The sequence below is a fragment of the Carcharhinus amblyrhynchos genome, chromosome 3 (genome assembly GCF_965287045.1).
Source record: "Carcharhinus amblyrhynchos chromosome 3, sCarAmb.v2.hapA, whole genome shotgun sequence".
NCBI lineage: Eukaryota > Metazoa > Chordata > Chondrichthyes > Carcharhiniformes > Carcharhinidae > Carcharhinus > Carcharhinus amblyrhynchos.
This window is the reverse complement of record NC_137326.1, coordinates 13528112-13548085: the sequence shown is the minus strand read 5'-3', so window position 1 is coordinate 13548085 and position 19974 is coordinate 13528112. Positions and strand designations below refer to the sequence as shown.

Here is a 19974-nt window from a genome sequence, read left to right as displayed (position 1 = left end):
GGTGGGAGATGTCTGTAACAGACAGATGTCTTTTATGGGATACGAGAGTGGTCATTCCTCCCATGTTGCATAGCAAGGTGCTGGATCAAGTGCAACAAGGGCACCTAGGTGTGGCGCAGATGGAAGAGGTTGCCAGGAGCTGTTTTTGGTGACTCGGTGTTGGCTCCCAGATTGAGGAAGAGGCAGGTGCTTTTGGATCCTGTGTGATAGTGCGGAAAGCTCTGCTGTTATCACCCCTCCACCTGTGGGAATGCCCTGAAACTCCTTGGCAAAGGATCCATGTAGACTTCACAAATCCAATGGAAGGTTTTTGGTGGTGGTCGATGCCCACTCGACATAGGCAGAAGTTGCAATATGAATTCGGTGTCCAGATAAGACCAAAGATAAGTTGTTTGGGCAGCACAATAACAGAGTGATTAGCACTGCTGTCTCTCAGAGCCAGGGACCCAGGTTCAATTCCAGCCTCTAGTTACTGCCTGTGTGGAGTTTGCATATTCTTTCTGTGTTTGCATAGGTTTCCTCCAGTTGCTTTGGTTTTCTCCCACAATCCAAAGATATGTGTGTTAGGTTGATTGGCCATGCTAAATTAACCCTAGTGCCAGGAAGATTAGCAGGCTAAATATGAGCAGTTACTGGAATAGAGCCTGGATGGGATTGTGGTCAGTGCAGACTCGATGGGCTGAATAGCTCCTTCTCCCTGTAGGGATTCTACGAATTCCACGTGTTTGTTTTAGAAGATCAAATAGTGAATGACAATGGGCCACAGTTTGAGGCAAAAGAATTTGAACTACCTCGACCACCAATGAGTTTGCCAGATGAAGTCGGCTCCACACCATCCTGCAACAAATAGCCAAGCCAAAAGGTTTATCCAGACCTTGAAACAGGCACTGAAGATTTCCCAAGGGGGTAGGTTCCCTTGGAAGGCGAGTGAATTGATTCTTAAGCACTTATCGCACAATACACTTCATGTGATGACCTAAGTTTCCCCAGCGTCGTTGATGTTTGGCCACAGATTGAGGACCACTTCTGACGTGATGCAGCCACAGGAGACAAGAGAAGTGGTAACAAAGAAGCAAAAAGGGCAGATGGCCAATAGAGAAAGAAAGACAAGAAAGGGAGAAACCATATTGGCAAGGAACTACATGGTGGGGGAAAAATGGGTTCCTGCCACAGTGGTGGCCTAGACAGTGCCAATGTCATACACTGTTCGTTGGCTCTGGAGATAATACATGGATCAGCTGGTGGCTGTTCCATCTCACAGAAGGGAAATGCTCCCTGACATGGGATTGTTGCAAGAGGACCCGGAGGAACTGACTCAGTCTTGTGTTCCTGAAACTAGGAAAGTTCTGACCAGAGAGGAATTGTTGGCAGAAGCTGCTGAAGACAGCAGCCAGCTTAGAGAGGAAGATCGAGAGCTTCTGGAAATGCGGAGAAGAACACCTGAGAGGAGCCAGGTGGCAGGAAGATAGCCATCCAGGAACCTTCATCGTCCAGATAGAGTGATCGTGTCTATGTAGACCTTTTAATGGATGTTGATATTGCCATTCACAGTTGATATTCATGTTTCTATATATAGTTAAATTGCATATTTATGTAATTGTGCTATATATAGTTAAATTGCATATTTATGTAATTGTGCTAAAAGTGTATCTACATTATTTCGGGTGTTTTGAAGTAAAGAAAGAGGAGTGTTATGTATGTTGGGGCATGCTCCTTTAAGAAAATGGGTCAGATGACCCGGGACCCGAGTTCCACCGTGGATGGAGTTTGCCCAGGCAGTCTTAAGCTGACTGTGCTTGAAGTAAGATGAGTTAATAAACTGTTCCAGTTGGTTTACTATCACTGATTTTGTGGTCCATTGTTAGTCTCAATATAAGATCTCAAAATGTAATAATAGACACTCCTGGTTTCTCATCATGCTAAACCAAAAAGCAGTATGCCATCAAGGACTTGTCTTAATCAGGTTTGAGCCCACCATTTAAACCCAACTGGTTTATTACTAGATTCAGAAAAACCAGCATCTTTTTTGTTGCTCTATTGCAATGTTTCCTGTAGGGTTTCTATCTGCAATTGGAAACACCCACAGGAAGACCAGGAAAATCACAACTATGGGATTGTAATGGCCGTTGCTACTTAAAATGAGCTGGTTATCAACCACTCCTCCTATTACACATCTGCACCTCGCTGCCCCTTCATTGTATCATTACGGCACAGAATGAGGCCTTTTGGCCCATCAGATCAATGCTGGATCTGTACAGCAATCTAGTCAGTCCCCTTCTCCCCACTCAATTCCCATAGCCCTGCGTTAGTTTGCCTCAAATGCCCATTCAATTTCCTTTTGAATCACCTCGGCTTCCACTACCATTCTCAAGCATCACATCGATCCGTTTAATCTGTAAAACACATTTTTAAATTTGGAGCATCTTATGGAATGTAGGACGTACCAATGAGTATATGAACAAGCTTGAAAGAATTAAGGGGGTCAGTTAGCTCTGTTGACTGGTTTGTGATGTGGAGCAACAGCGTGAGTTCAATTCCTACATCGGCTGAGGTTCTTCTCAAACTTATCCCTCACCTGAGGGATGGTGATCCTCAGTTTAAATGACCGCCAGTCAGCTCTTCCCCTCAAAGGAGTGAATAGCCTATGGTCTTCTGGGGCTATAGTGACTTTATCTTTACAAATGTTTAAGCTTTTAATGAATATAACATGACAGCATGGATATTAATACAGATGCAGAGTGCCCTAGAGTAGACCTTTTTAAACCTTGGCCACATAGTAGTTAACACTGCTGCCTCATAAAGGCAAGGATCTGAGTTCAGTTCCCAGATTGGGTCACTGTCTGTGCAGAGTCTACACATTCTCCCCATGTCTGAGTGGGTTTCCTCCGGGTGCCCTGGTTTCCTCCCACAGTTTGAAAGATGTGCTGGTTGGGTGCATTGACCATGCTAAATTGTCCCTCAGTGTAGCCAAAACAGGCACTGGAGTGTGGCAATGAGGGGATTTTCACAGGAACTTCATTGCAGTGTTAAAGTAAGCCTACTTGTGACACAAATTGATAAACTTAAGAAACTTAAAACTTATTCCGCAGATTAAGGAGACCTGCATTTTACAGCATATTGTAATTATTTGAATACTGGAGTTAACATGATTGTGCAATCCTTTTATTATTTTATACAATTGTATTTAAGTGATTGTAACTGTTATGAATCATGATTACTTGTTTTATTTGTATTATCGTCACAATTTGACACCTACCACCACAATAAGTTTTCAATAAAGAATTATCTATTCAAAACATCCCAAGACACATCACTGGACAGACAAAAAAAATCAACACCAAGTCAACAAAGGAAACATCAGGCAGATGATGAAAAGCCAAGTCAAACGAGTATGTTTTAAAGACTTATCTTAAAAGGCAATTATCTATCAGTTTAAGAAACAGCTATCTCAAAATGTAAGTGTGAACTTATCACTGTTAATTTGTGTAGAAGAAAGCCACTTTGACTGTTAAGAGTTCCACAGAAGACCATTGGCTGCAGGGTTTCCCAACATGAAACAGCCATTGGCTGTACATCGTTCTGAAACATCCTCAGGATGTGATGAGGCAATAGATAGGGACAAAGTCAAGTTTATTTCTTCAACCTTTCTGCTGGGAGACGCAGGAGTACTAGCTCGGATAGTGGTAAGTAAGTCTTTCACGTGTTGGCTGTGTATAAAACATTTTTAACGCTTCACAAAATATATATAATGACAACTTGTAGAATTAGAGCTCCAGTTCTCTGAGGTTTATCTAAATCTGCCTTTAAAAACAGAGCAATTATTGGTGATGTTTATGAAAGTACGGTTATTTTTCAGTTATTAAAATACGAGTACTTTACACCAAATGTAGTCAGTGAAAAGACTATCGTTTGGCTTCTTTGCAACAAGAATCAACTATTTTTAGTCAAGAGTACCTTTAAGGTGTAAAAACAGGCTGGACAAAACTGACGCTTAAAAATGTGGCTCCAGAAAATCAACCAGATATTAATGATGCAATTTGAGTAAAGTATTTTTGCTGCAAGTTATGACCAGAAAATAGAGGTTGCACCAAGTTAAAGTTGTGGGATCTAAGTAGACACAGGTTGGACTAAATAGTATGGTCATTAGACATTTATGCTGTATGAAAGCAGACCATGAATGGAGTCAGTATACATGTCCTACACACTAGTTAAACATAAGCATGGAAAACAGTATTTGTACTATATATGTGAAATATACGAAGTATAGAGATGCTTGCACTGAATTTAAGAAGCATGTAAGCTATTTTCAACAACCATGAGCTGTAAAGTTGAGCAAGAATGTGGTAGAGATCTTGATAATTTGTGTAGAGTAGCAACACGATGTGACAGAAGGAGGAAGTGGGGTGTCCTAGAAGGATCAGTGATGGGGACACTGTCTTCACACTTAATGTTAGCAAGTTAGATTTAGAAATCAAAACCACAGTTTCTAAATTTGCAGATGGCATCAAATAGTCATTACTGAGGAGGATTTCAATAAATTGCAAGAAGACGTTGATGAAGTTTCAGAATGGGTGTATAATTGGCAAATGAATTTCAATGTAGATAACTGATAATGTTGCAGTTTGGGGGGAAAAATAAGGTGTATTACTTGGAAACTAAGAATTAAATGGGGTTAGAGAAAATGGGTTCTGGGAGCACTAATACATAAATTACTAAAGTAACACTGCCATAAAAAAGTAAGGCAAATACTAGCATTTACTTCTAGAGGAATGGAATTGAAAAATAAAGACGTTATGCTGAACATGTATTGAACCTTGGTTAGACCGTATTTGAAATACTATGCTCAGTTGTGATCGCTGTTATAAAGACAATCAAAGGGCACGGGAGAGAGTGTGAGAAATGAGAAGAATGGTACCAGAAACTGCAAGGGAGGATGAATCGGCTGGTTCCCTTTCTCTGGGAAAGAGAAGGCTACAGAATGACCTAATAGAGATCCTTAAACTAACAGTTTTAGACACTGAGAAAGTAGCAAAAGCTTACCAAAAAATGGCAGATTGTTGGTTCTGGCACAAAAAATGAGCGTTCCCATTTGACAGCACCAGCATGTTTTTGATCTGAATCTTACGGTTCATTAGTGTTAATTTTTATTCCCGTGAGTTTCACGCTGCTAGAGTGGCTCGTTCCCTCTGATTCACTCAGCAGGTAACGGCTTAACTGCTGCACGCACTGGGGAGCTCCATATAAACAACTCCCCGACACTTGTTCCACAACCACTGCAGGGGATAACAAAGAACAAACAAACAACCCAGCACGGGAAACAGGCCCTTCGGCCCAACAAGCCTGCACCGCCGCACCCTCCTACACCTACCCTGCCCTGCGTGTCTGCAAGTGGAACCCCTAACTTAGCCAGATTCAGGGGAGAATAGTGTCAATTTGGTAAACCAATCAGCCTAAGAGCACATCTTTGGGGTGTGGGAGGAAACCGGAGCGCCCGGAGGAAACCCACGCAACCACAGGGAGAATGCGCAAACTCCCACAGACACAGGCCCAAATCCATGTATCTGCACAGCTAGCAGTGCTAGTCACTGAGCTGTTGCGGCGCCCGTCTACTGGTCCAGGATCAAGCACACACACCGGCACAAAGTACTAGGCCACTCCCGGAACCTCCAAGAGCAGCCCACGCACGACCCACCGTGTGCATGCCCCTTGTTTGACAACAAGGTGGACCTCCACCTGCAGAATAAAAAGACAAAAGAAGAAAGCAGCAAGAAGGCAGTACTGCGCATTTCAGAGGGGATCCTGAACAGGCTGCTGGATGGAGTGGAGCAGAGGAAGGAAAAGCACTTCAGAACAGTACCCGCACTTCAGGGACTGCAGTCCAACAGGGTGACCCTGGGATGCAGTGGCAGTCCTGGTCAGTGCATGTGCACTCCAGAAGAGGATGAGACAGCAGTGCTGAAAGAATATGAATGATCTTCATCGCTCAGTCAGGGTAAGTGAACCAGTCTCCCAGTAGACCCCCTTGCACCCCAAAGCCTTGCACCTCCAACCCTTCTCTCGCTTAGCCATCTTGTCCTCAGCCAACACCTGGCACAAGGTCCCACCTCCCTTCCACAATCACCCCCCCGCACCCCCAGTTGCTGCTATGCTCCTCACACTCAAGTTCACACTCAAGCCCCATACCTGCCACACCTCATCACCACCTTAAATGTCAAAACTCCTATCTACACTCTCCCCATCTGTATCATTACAGGACAAACTATCACAACACATATGAGCAGGCGCAGCCATCTGGAGTAATACCGGAGCTCCACACGCTTTGAGGAGCAAGCCCTCGACCTAGCTGCAGAGGAAGAAGAGTGTGCCTGTGCTGCTGGTGAAGTGGGGGTAGCAGAGAGACGTGGGGGTCTTCAGTGCATATGCTGCTATTCCTCAGGTCTTGAGTGAGTGATCAGTGTGCCCTCCGTATCTCCTGTAATGCACTGATGCCAACTCCCTTCTCTGCAGGCTGACCTCTGGAACAGGCTAGACTGTCCTTGTGTCCATTGGACTCCAGCAGCTCCAAGGAGGACTACTACAACCTCGCATTGAAGAGGCATCACAGCTATCACTCGCATCCAGAACCAGTGCAGATAATCACACCTAAGTGGGTCCAATTATTAGGCAGGCCTCTAGGTCATTTACTGGTGAGCACCTCACAGCTGAAGATCCACAGTAGGTGGAGACAGGGACATCCCATAGAACTGGCACTCGAAGGGATGCCAGGGCCCAGGACTCCGCTGAGCCCCTTGCAGGTGATGTGCTTTTGGGACCGGTCATCCCACAGCTGCTGGAGCTTCAAAGGCAGAGTCATGAGTATCAGGAAGAGATGACAGCAGCAGCCCTCCAACATAGGCCCGTTGGAGGAGTGCCATCGCCTTCTATCTGAGGAGATGCCATCACTGCAGCGCAACAAAATCAACACTGCGAGGTTGGCATCCACGGTGGAGACTTTGGTGCAAGATATGCACTCCCTGGCAGGAGATGCAGGGCCTTGGCTGCCTGGTGCACCCGCTGGTGGGAATCCACGAGTGTCATTGCCAAGGACGTTGGCACTCCTGGATTTCATCCAGCTGCCCCTGCATCTCATGGAGGAACCCAGGATCCCTGGGGATCTGAAGGGAGGAGGATGAGCAGCAGTACAGCCTGGAGGCCTCCAGCCAGGCGACCCTGGGTGTCTCCAGCCCATCTGACACCCCCCTCCCTGTGAGTGACACACCTCCAGCCCCTGACACTGGAGAGGGAAGCAATCAATCATCTGTGTTGTCCTGAAAGCAGACCTGGCTCTTCAAGGCCCCTGCTCCCCAGGTGTTTCCACCAGGGTTATTCGAGGCAGAGGGATGTGAAAGCAGCCCACCTCAACCTCTGTTGTGTATCCTGGGAATACACCTAGACATAGTGGGAGAGTCAGGAAGATTGATAACAGTAGGCACTTGGGTGAATATAGGCCTCAGTGTAGATAGGCCACCATTTTGTTTTGAATATTTGGCAATAAATTTCACTTTGTGCACTCAGAGAGTCTCCATCCTGTCTGTTCATGCCACCAAGCTTAAGGGAACTTCTGTGCGCCTCATCGCTGTAGAGTGTGAGAAGTCCTATTCCCTTCCACCCTTTTGCCGGCTCCCACTAAGGAAGGGCACTCCCTCCGCTGTGATATGGACCAGAACCCAGGAAGAAGGACATGGGAAGTGCTGCTTGCAAACCAGCCCGCACAACCCCATTAAAGCAAAAGGTGCCTTGACATGAAAGAAAAATGAGGCCTGCAAGTGACCCCTCCTGACGTCTCTCCCCAAAATGGTGATTCTGGGCCCTGAGTTAACTGCATCCCTTGAGTCCTCTCCAGTGCCCCCTGAGCAGTGAACACCGCGGAGGGAGCTGGCTACCTGAGTGCTCATCTCTGAAAGATGAAGGCGCCAGGTTCGTGCTTCTGTAGACCTGTTGTAAATGGTGCCAACATGACATCATGTGGAATATCCGGTGAGGGGGGGAAGTCCCGGAGAGAGTGCTCATTAATGACATGCTAATTGTGTTAAAATGAACCTGCAGCAGGTTTCACGCCACTCTGCCAGCGAGAGGGCTGGTACGGTTGGAACTTTGAAACTGGCCAGGATGAAATGCACTCTCTGGATTCTGATCATATCCTACTATTCCTGCAGAAGATGCAGGTTCAAAATCGCCCCAATGTTTCCATTTGCACACAAAAAAACCAGAAGCCATCAATGTAAGATCGTCACCATGAAATCAAACTGAAGAAACCTGTCTCTCCAGATACTGGTGCAAAAGTGGAACTCTCTACTGAGGGAAGTGGTTATACATATACATGTCTTTAAGGGAAGTCTAAATAAGTTTTTGAAAGAGAAGGAAATACAGGGTTATGCTGATAGAGTTAGATAAGGAAAGATGGGTGGCATGGTGGCACAGTGGTTAGCACTGCTGCCTCACAGCACCAGGGACCTCGGTTCAGTTCCAGCCTCGGTGACTGTGTGGAGTTTGCACATTCTCCCTGTGTCTGCAGGGAGTTTCCTCCGAGTTCTCCAGTTTCCTCCCACAGTCCAAAAATGTGTGGGTTAGGTTGATGTCAGGGGGGGATTAGGAGGGTAATATGTGGGGTTACGAGGCTAGGACCGGATCTGAGTGGGATTGTTGTCGGTGAAGGCTTGATGGGCCAAATGCCTCCTGGACGTTAGATTCTATGATTCGGTGGAACATAAATCTTGGTTAGGCTAAATGACCTGTTTCTGCACTGTGTATTTCATTTAATTGGTTTAACGTAATTGTGACAGAATTGTTATGATACAGAGGGAGAGCATTTGGCCCATTATGTTAGCACTCTTCAAACAAGCATCATGATTTAGTGCCATTCCTCTGCCTTTTCCCCATACCAACGCAAATTGTTCCTATTCAAGTAATCATCTAGTGCACTTTCCACTTCACAGTTTACAACACTTCTAAATCTTATGTCATCCACAAACTTTGAAGATCTAGATCATTAATATTTAATTGGAAAAGTAAGGATCCCAATACCAATCCCTGGAAAATACCATTGTAAATCTCCTCCAACTCGAAAAATATCCAAGGACTGTTATCTCTGCTTCCTATTGTTCCGCCACAGTCTAGTAATTAGGGGAATTAAAATCCCCCATTATAATGTTTGCATCTTTTTGTAACTTTCCTGCAGATTTGTTCTTCAGTAGTTCAATAGCTTAAGGAGGAAATTATTGGAAATAAAGAACAGTAATTACACTTAATGAGCAGCCATTTAATGAGCAACATTTTAATCCATAAACATGACACTATTATTTTAATATTAATCCATTACACATTAGGTTTGAAAATTATGATTTTAGAGTGGGGATTGGGACATTAATTCAGCAGACCAATTTAATTTGCATATGTCCGTCATCTCACGGCTGTGGACAACTAAACAACTCGCTGGAGGAGGAGACTCCACAAATAGCTGATGCAGTTTCCAGAATCGGTGTGGTGAAACTTTATAGGATTCCGGTGGGAATTCGGGGAGGCAGACACTGTGGAGTCTACCACAAAGAGAAGGGACGGAAAATTACTGCTACATTTTTATGGAATCTGTAATAGCTTAAAGAGACCTGTTGCCAGAAAACATGTCTCATCAAAATCTGGAGTTTTTCACACCAATTGCCCACTTTGTGGACTATTTAACTGCTGAATTGAGCTCCAAGAATCTTAACAATCACCTGTTGCACATTGGCATTATTAATGTCTAACGTTTGAGGGTAAATAATTAATGTACAGGATGTGGGTGATGCTGGCTAGGCCAGCATTTATGACCATCCCTAATCACTCTTCAGAAAGTGGTGGTGAGCTGCCTTCTAGAGCCGCTGCAGTCCCTGGGGTGTAGGTGCACCTACCATGCTCTTAGAGAGGAAATTCCACAATTTTGACATAGTGACAATGAAAGAATGGTGTTATATCTCCAAGTCAGAATGATGACTGACTTGGACGGGAACATGATGTGGAGATGCCAGCGTCGGGCTGATGTAATCACAGTAAGAAGTCTCACAATACCAGGTTAAAGTCCAACAGGTTTATAAGGGTGGCGATGTTCCCATGTGCCTGTTACTGTTGTCCTTCTAGATGGTAGTGGTCATAGGTTTGGAAGGTCCTGCCTAAGGAACCTTAGTGAGTTCCTGCAGTGCATCTTGTTGATGGTGCATATGGCTGCCACCGTTGGTTGATGGTGGAGGGCGTGAATGTTTGTGGAACAGATAGCAATCAAGTGGGCTGCTTTGTCCTGGATCGTGTCAAGCTTCTTGAGAGTTGGTGGATTTGCATTCATCCAGAAAAGTGGGGAGTATTCCCTTACATTCCTGACTTGTAGCATGATGGCATAATGGTTCACACTCACAGCCCCAAGGAATCGGGTTTGATTCTGGCCTTGGGTGACTCTCTGTGTGAAGTTTGCATATTCTCTCTGTGTCTGCATGGGTTTTCTCCAGATGTTCCAGTTTCCTCCCATAATCCAAAGATCTGTAGGTTAGGTGGATTAGCCACAGTAAATGCAAAGGGTTATGAGGCTAGGGCAGAAGGGACAGTTGGTGCAGACTGTTTCTACATGGGAGCGATTCTATGGTGGACAGGCTTTGGGAGTTAGGAGATGAGTTTCTCGCCACAGAATTTCTAGCCTTTGACCTGCTCTGTAGCAACAATTTCTGGTCAATAGCAACTCCAGGATATTGACAGGGGGAGATTCAGCAATGTCATGGGGTGATGGTTAGATCCTCCCTTGTTGGAGATGATCATTGCCCAACACTTCTGTGGCGCAAATGTTACTTGCCATTTGTCAGCTCAAACCTGGATATTGTATTTGGATGTGGATTGCTTCAATATCTGAGGTGTCACGAGTAGTACTAGAATTATGCAGTGATCTGCAAACATCCCCACTTCTGACCTTATGATGGAGGGCAAGTCATTGATGAAGCAGCTGAAAATAGTTGGGCCTAGGACACGAAGCTGAGGAACTCTTGCAGTGATGTCCTGGAGCTGAGATGATTAATCTCCAACCACCACAACCATCTTCCTTTATGCCAGGTATGACTCCAACCAGCAGAGAGCTTTTCCCTTAATTCCCAAAGATTCTGGTTTTGCTAGGGTTCCTTGATGCCACATTCGGTCAAATACTGCATTAATACCAAGGGCAGTCACTCTCACATCATCTACGAGTTCAACTCTTTTGTCCATGTTTGAGCCAAGGCTGTAATGAGTAATTGTATTGAACTACTAACACACTATCATTTAGATTAAAATAATAGATGCCATTAATATCATGGTCAGTCTAGGTGATTTAGAACTGTTTGTTTTCTGGTTTTTCTCTGCTGGTGAAGACACGGGTAGATCTTGACTTTGTGCAGAAGTGTAAAATTGGGTGGTAGCCAAGCAGCAGCCCCTTTACATCTCTCTCAACTGAAGTCAGTGCAAATAACAATCATAAAATTAGCTACCACCTGCTTTATACAATCACACAAAGTTAAGGACAACCATTAATTTTTACTCTGTAGTTTTATTGATGCAGGCACTTGACTGAAATGGGTATTCTTTGTCTTTAAGTGAGATATTGATCAGTAAGTTATTTTACTAGAAGAAGTGCTTGCTGTCATCTGGTATCAACACACAGACAACAAAGCTGTTATAGCCTCAGGTCAATGGTAGCATTCCAAATGCTGTTCGGGCTGAGGCCACTTAACACAACAGGGATCAAACTTTGGTTCTCCTTCATTGCATATCTATTATACAATGGATCTAGAGTGTTTGTGTGCATGACTATTATTCAGTGGATCTAGAATGTTTGATTTCCAAATGAACTTCTTTTTTGGTTCATATCTTACAGAATGATCTACTTGGGAGATCTTTACCAGCTACTGAGAAAAGAGCCACAGTCATGCTATCAGGCCTCATACTGTTCGCTTGCACTTTATTTTACTTCTCCACTCATCCAGCCTTCATATGGGGGGTAGAATTTAAACCAATATCGGCCTCACCAGAGATCCACAGTAAACCATTTATTGTGATTTGGAACACACCTACTGAAGGCTGTAAGACTAAATTTAATGTTGATTTGGATCTGACTGTCTTTGATATTGTTGAAAATGGAAATGAGAGCTTTGTCGGGAAGAATATCACCATATTTTACAAGAACAAATTGGGGCTCTACCCATACTATACCCATGAGGGGATCCCAGTGAATGGTGGCCTTGTGCAGGATGCCAATCTATCCAACCACCTCACAGTAGCTACAGAAAACATTGCCGATTTGCTGGACCAAGACTTCCATGGGCTTGCGGTGATCGATTGGGAAGAGTGGCGACCACTTTGGGACCGTGACTGGGGTCGTCTACGTATTTACAGAGAAAAATCTGAAGAGCTAGTAAGAAGCAAATACCCACATTTGTCAGAGAGTGAGATTCTCCGGATTGCCAAGAAGCAATATGAAGCTGCTGCACAGACATTTATGGAACAAACACTAAAACTAGGACAGATCCTGAGACCAAAGGGCTATTGGGGCTTTTATAAATTTCCGGACTGCTATAATTACTTTAAAAAAGATGCACCAAATAATTACACAGGTCATTGTAATAAGAAAGATATCCCTAGAAATAATGAGCTAGCATGGCTCTGGAAGGTGTCGCGATGCCTGTATCCCAGTATCTACATCCCTGAAAACCTAAAGTCCTCATATAAAGTTCAAAAGTTTGTTCACTACAAGATTAAAGAGGCTCTCCGCGTTGCTGCCCTTGATCCAGACAGAGATGCCTTGCCTGTTTTGGTCTATTCCAAATATTCATACATAAAAACACTTGACTTCCTCACTGAGGTAAGCAACAAATACATTGTTCCAAAATAAGTCAAATGGTGTTTGATAAAATAATTTGGGCTGTTAGTAGCTTGGATAGCGAGACTTGGATTTCAATCCCAATTTCAACTTTTTTGCATTTGGGCTTTCTTCCTGGTAGATGAAGCTGCAAGCAAAGACATGTTATCAGACTGTGAAAAAATCTCCACCTTTAATACTCTTACACTGTACTGCTGGCTGGGAAAACTTCTGGAATGTTCAGCTTTCCTTGCAATGGAGCTTTAAACTCTGGAATTGCTTCCTTACACCTCATCATCTCTTTTAGCGCTCCATTAAGAAGCACTATAAAATCAAATTCTTTGCAGTCCTAATTTCTTCTGCAAAGTGCTTTTGTTATCAAACTGTTGTTTTCTGGAGACTAGTTGAAGCTGGCCATGGAGGGAAGGAATTTGAGCTAAGGTATGATGGGATAGAAAAACACTTAAATATCAAAGTAGCTTAAAAATGATGTACGCAATTTGAAAGTAAAGGGACTGGAATTTAGACTGAGCAATTCTTTGGCAGGCTCACTGGCAATCCTTTGATAGTTGATACAGAGAGCTGGGGAGAGGCACTGTGTCCAGGGGAAGGGGATGGGGAACCCATGGGCTTGGGCTTCCCCTGGAAACATAGGGGGCCTGTAAAGGAGATGCACCACCCCTTGCCCAGCCACCAACTTGCCCAGTGAAACCTCCCAGGCTGCACACTTAGTGTAGGCCACTCCTGTTGTAGGTAAAATCACAGCAGCATTGGAAGGACCTCCCAATGCCTACCCCGCCACTAGTAAAACTATGGTGAGTGTGAGCAGGTAGGCACCCAATTTTATACCCCGCCCCCTCTTGTCTTGCCAGCCAACCCACTGCTAAGGGTGCCGGTAAAATCCAGCCCAAGGGGGAAAAAATATATAGTTGGAGCAATGAACTCTTTTGAGCACAGTATTCAAACACTATTATATTGTGGGATAGATTTCCCACCAGAACAATGCTGCAGAAGTAGTTTCCAAGCTGTTCCTCCTCTCTGCATCACTGTCCATCACCTTCGTTATTTACTCTGTTCAGCTGTCAATAAATGTAGAGTCATATTGAAATCTTCCATCTCTTTCACAAGTACAGGTAGGTGATATCAAGACAATATTCACAGGCCCCAGGATTGATGTCACTGCCCACTTTAGGCGATGATATGTGGCAGAGGGCGAAACTAAAAGCTGAGAAAGGGGAAAGGATGTTAAAGGAATCAGAAAGGGAGGACTTGCAGGAAGTGGCAGTATACCAACCTTGGGGGAACACCTAGACATGCACTCAGAGTGAGATTTTTAATCTAATATGAACTCTGTATGAGGAGACAGAAAGAAAAGACAGCTAACCTTGAGGTGCTTTTGAGCACCGTCCATCAGCTGGCTCGAGATTCCCTTTAGTCAGCATGAGGGAGCTTCTCCATTTTGTTTTCCATTATTGCGTGTGCTGTTATAAAGTAGTCTAACATAATATGAAAAATAATTTGATCTTCTAATGAGTTGAACTCAGCTCGATCTAGAGTACCTGATCTATAATTCACATCTTTACCTGTCATTTTTTTTAGATTGATTTGGTTCACACCATTGGAGAGAGTGCAGCCATGGGGACCTCTGGAGTGGTTTTATGGGGGGATATGGACTTTGCACGCACCATGGTAGGTATTTAATTCCCAGACTTGTCAACACAGTCAACTGCGGACAAATAAGAAATAAAATAAAAACGAAAAAAGACTGAATAATTGAGCAGGTCTGGCAGCATCTGTGGAGAGAGAAACAGAGTTAACATTTTTAGTTCATATGACCCTTCTACAGAACAAGAGGCTGTGAGCTGGAGACAACCTCCTATGATAGCCCAACCTTGTAATCTAGTTGTACTGGGTGACACGGTAGCATAGTGGTTAGCACTGCTGCCTCATAGTACCAGAGATCCAGATTCAATTCCTGGTTTGGGTCACTGTGCAGAGTCTGCGTGGATTTCTTCTGGGTACTCCAGTTTTCTCCCACAGTCTGAAAGACATGCTGGTTAGGTGCATTGACCCAAACAGATGCTGAAGTGTGGCGAGTAGAAGAATTTCACAGTAACTTCATTGCAGTTGTAAGCAATGTAAGCCTTACTTGTGACTAATAAATAAACTTTATTGAGTCACTCACACCTCCTACATCTTCCTCAGATAATCGACTGGAAGCTAGTCATTGTAATGTGAGAACCTACATCTGTTACCTCATGGCAAAGCTCACTAATGTGCCTAAATCCCTTGTTAACTTTTCAATATTTTCAATATTCTTGAAAATGTACTACTGAACCTTAAACTTTCTTAACGTGTGTGTGTACTTTCTCTATTAGGAACGCTGTGAGGCACTGAAGGATTACATTGACAAGGAGCTTGGAAGATATGTTCTAAACACTACCATTGCTGCCATGTTGTGCAGCAGGGCTATTTGCAATGGCCATGGACGCTGTGTGCGGAAGGATCCTGAATCCAGAACTTACTTGCAGCTTGATCCCAAAAGCTTTGAAATTTTCTCTGTTCTTAGTTCCACTGGCTCTGTGTTAACAGCCCGTGGAGAATTGCATTCTGAAGATGTGCAAAGCATGAAAGAGCAGTTCACCTGTCAGTGCTACAAGGGATGGATAGGGTCCCATTGTCAGGAAATGTCAAACTTTTAGATTGGGAATTGAACATTCTTCCTCTGTTTTTACTTTATATTTCAACTGAAGGTGGTGATTCTCAATTGGAATCATAAGGTACGACATCTAAACGGATATTTTTCTTAAGAGGTTAGAGTGAAAGTCTCAGTAGGCTATTTCAATGTTACATTCCCCATATGATGTGCACTTTTCAGCAGGCAATCACAAAACAGCAATCGCCTGCCAGAATCATGGAGTCATCATCATAGACATCATAGAAACGCTACAGTACAGAAAGAGGGCATTTGGCCCATCGACCACAATCCCACCCAGGCTGTACCTCCATATCCCCACATATTTTACCCACTAATCCCTCTAACCTACACATCTCAGGACTCAAAGGGGCAATTTTTTGTTAGCATAGCCAATCAACCTAACCCGCACATCTTTGGATTGTGGGAGGAAACCCACACAGACACGAGGAGAATGTGCAAACTCCATACAGACAGTGACCCAAGCCGGGAATTGAACCCATGTCCCTGGAGCTGTGAAGCAGCAGTGCTAACCACTGTGCCACCCAACGCAGGTTGTTCAAAAAAAAAGGTGTGCACTGTTTGCCCCATCTTCACCTGTATTTTAACAGGTTATTCTGACAACTAGTGCTCACTGATTTTTGGTCTTAGGAATGTTAGCCAATCTGGCGGAGACCCTAGATGGGTGCTCAGAGGAGAGAGAGTCAAAACCAAGATGGTGTGTGGCCGGGCCAGTAGTGCACTGCAATATTTCTGTGGATCCAGAAGGAGCACTCCTGTTCCATCTGACTCCACAATTACAAATGCCAGTAGCTATGGATGGAGAGTTTTGCATTGTACCTTCACCCCTGTGTCATAAACTTCCAATCTAGACACTAACCGTGGCATTCGGGACCTAATTTGCTAGCGAAAAGGCCTATCTCTGTTTCAGCCAGATTCATCACTACCCTAATGATAAGGATACCAGCTGAGCCCTTTCCCATCCTAACACCAATTGTTGGCAGAGAAAGATATATGTGTCAGCCTGATAGAAAATATCCATTTCAGCAACTCAGCTAATGTGTAAATTTTAGTCTTCATCGCAGTACTTACACTAAAATTGAGTAATTAAAGAGCCTGTTAATGAGTTTTCAGACACTCAGCCTTGGCAACAGTGTTGCCCAAAATTGTACCCCAGAAACCCTGGGGGTTAGTGCCACAGGAACATTTGTTCGATAGCCCTGAAGTTGATGATTTTGGGTTCGTGTCTATGAGTCACATGCTGCACCCACACCAACAGCAGGGTGGACTCGTCACACTAATAACTGAGTGGCTAAACAAATTGCAGTAAGTTCCTCGTATCTGGAAAACAGAGGCTGAGACCCAAATCCATTAAAATATAAAAATAATTAGTGAAGAAACCAAAGAAATATTATAACCTTGGTCGAGATCATAAAGAAATCTGTAATTCTAATTATTTACTGAAGGAATGAAGCCACAACATTATACAATCTAAAACAAAATATTTTTATATTACACAGTAAAGTTTTGCGATTCCAGGTTAAAGTCCAACGCATTTATTTGGTATCATGAGCTTTTGGAGCTCGTGTTACCAAACAAACCTGTTGGACTTTAACCTGGTATTGTGAGGCTTCTTATTGTCCCCACCTCAGTCCAACACTGGTGTCTCCACATCATGGATTTTATATTACAGGAATGAAACGAAGCAAACACTAAATATTACCTTGTATTACCACCTATGCTCTAAAATCCAGAAATAACATAAGTTCAATATGAATGAACAGGCAAATTGTGGTAGATTGTAAACTATAAATTACACATTAAATGTTTGCAATTATGTTACATCTGATATAAAAGTAAAATACTGTGGATGCTGGAAAATCTGAAATAAAAACAGTAAATGCTGGATAACCCCAAAGGCAGGTTCTGTAGAAGGGTCATTTGGGTCATTTAGACCTGAAATGTTAACTCTGTTTCTCTTTGATGCTGCCAGACCTGCTGAGTTTATCCAGAATTTTCTATTTTTATATGTTATAACTAAGACAGATCTTATGAATTGACTGAGCAGCCCATTCAGCACTCACATCATTTATCCCAGTCACAAAATAATTCAAAAACTCTTGTCTTCCTCCCTAAGAATTCCAGCTCTTCTAGAATTTCAACTCTTATAGAATTTCAGCTCTTCTAGAATTTAGCCTGATCCCTAGGAGAGCGTAATCAATCCAAGTTCCCATCGGCATGGTTTTCACCAAAAATGGCACATGTCTGCAGAACCTCCTCAATTCTGCTTACAAGAGTTAAGAAGGTTAGATATACCAATGTTTTCCTTAAGTGATGGAAAGAGCCAGAATGACTCCATATTCACTTATTCTCAACTTGTGGATCTTGCCTCTGTCTTTTTCAGCCTGCTTGTACTGCACCACTGGAATCAACACTGGAGCTCTGATGGCTGTGTCCCTTCATATGGTTTCCGTCAGTTTCAATCTCCCAAATTATGCTTTCCAATCTCAGCTTCAGGCTTGGTTTCCTTAGAATCTAGAACGATCAGTTTTGCAATTAGGGTCTGTCTCAAAAATACGAGCTTTGAAATTACGGATTCCTTCACAATATAGAGACCTGCTCTGAAGCATCCATCTATGCCATTGTATAGCTCAAAATTTGGAGCTGCTAAAGAGATTCCCAGGTGTCTCTTGGTGTGGGTGCAGCATTGATTCATAGACACAAACCCAAAATGACCACCTTCAGGGCTATAGAACAAATGTTCCTGTGGCAAGCATAATGACAGGGTTTCTGGGGTACAATTTTGGACTACACTGTTGCCAAAGAAGTGGACATTGCTGCTTAGGTCAGCAAATGTTGCCCATCACCAGCTCCCTCTGAGAAAACACTGGTGAACAATCTCATTAGCCATTTCAAAGGGCAGTTAAGAATCAATCACATTCCTGTGGGTCTGGAGTTACATATAGACTAGACCAAGTAAGGACGGCAGATTTTATTTCTAAAAGGATACCAGTGAAACAGATTAGCTTTTACAACAATCTAGAGTTTCATGGTCATGATTACTGATGTGAAATGAAATGAATTTAAATTCCCCACCGCCATGGTGGATATCTCTTGAGTGCAGAGGGACCTCGGGGTCCTTGTGCATGAGTCGCAAAAACCCAGCCTGCAGGTGCAGCAGGTGGTCAGGAAGGCGAATGGGATGCTGGCCTTCATAGCGAGGGGGATTGAATATAAAAGTAGGGAGGTCTTGCTGCAGCTGTATAGGGCATTGGTGAGGCCGCAGCTGGAGTACTGTGTGCAGTTTTGGGCGCCGCACCTGCGCAAGGATATTTTGGCCTTGGAGGGAGTGCAGAGGAGGTTTACTAGGCTGATACCGGAGTTGAGGGGGTTGAGCTATGAGGAGAGGCTGAATAAACTAGGCTTGTACTCGTTAGAGTTTAGAAGAATGAGGGGAGATCTCATTGAGACGTATAAGATGATGAATGGGATGGATAGGATAGAGGTGGAAAGACTCTTCCCGCTCAAAAAAGACAGTAGGACTAGGGGGCACAGCCTCAAGATAAAGGGGGGGGCGGTTCAGAACGGAGTTGAGGAGGAACTTCTTCACTCAAAGGGTGGTGAATCTCTGGAATTCTCTGCCCGTTGAAGTGGTGGAGGCTGCCTCACTAAATATTTTTAAGAAGCGGGTTGATGGGTTTTTGATAAGAGAGGGGATTAAGGGTTATGGGGAGAGGGCGGGAAAGTGGAACTGAGCCACGACAGATCAGCCATGATCTTATTGAATGGCGGGGCAGGCTCGAAGGGCCAGATGGCCTACTCCTGCTCCTATTTCTTATGTTCTTATGTTCTTATGTTCTTATTATTCCAAACCTCTAGATTGCTATGGAAGTAATGTAAACACTGTGCTACTGTAGCATAACTGCATTAGTTTAACATAAAAAAGGAACATAGAGTTTTGATACTTTTCTAGTTATACTTGATTGCCAGCTCAGAAAGAGATAGAGGAAAGAAATCTTCAGTCATCAGGAGCTAATATAAGTGATCAAAAGACTTAGCTCAAGATACTTAGTGCAACATACAAAAGAAAGTTCAGTTGAAGCTAGTAGCTCAACAACAATCAGCACAAAAATTCATCATACGTAATAAGTGTCCTCTTACAGCCTTACTGGATTCCTGTCTCTGTTCATTGCTTCATCTGCAAAGCACACAGAGCCTCATACATGTCTGTGAGAATCATTGCTTCTCAAAGTTGCCAAGTGGAAGCACTTCACTCAAATATTTTTGATTTGATTTATTATTGTTACATGTGTTAGTATACAGTGAAAAGTATTGTTTCTTGTGTGCTACACAGACAAAGCATACCATACATAGGGAAGGAAATGAGAGAGTGCAG

At 43.6% G+C, this 19974-nt stretch overlaps 1 protein-coding gene across 2 annotated transcripts in view; it reads left to right on the top strand.

Annotated features, from left to right (window-relative positions):
- The window catches only part of LOC145335809 (hyaluronidase-like), a 55708-nt gene extending 37020 nt beyond the window's left edge, over positions 1-18688 (top strand). For both annotated transcript variants that reach the window (XM_080181539.1, XM_080181545.1), the window contains 3 exons: positions 11903-12886; positions 14483-14572; positions 15262-18688. In XM_080181539.1, coding sequence (XP_080037665.1) covers positions 11903-12886; positions 14483-14572; positions 15262-15585 — 1398 coding nt within the window. In that variant the 3' untranslated portion in view covers positions 15586-18688. The remainder of the gene's footprint in view (positions 1-11902; positions 12887-14482; positions 14573-15261) is intronic.
- Positions 18689-19974: the final 1286 nt, after the last annotated feature.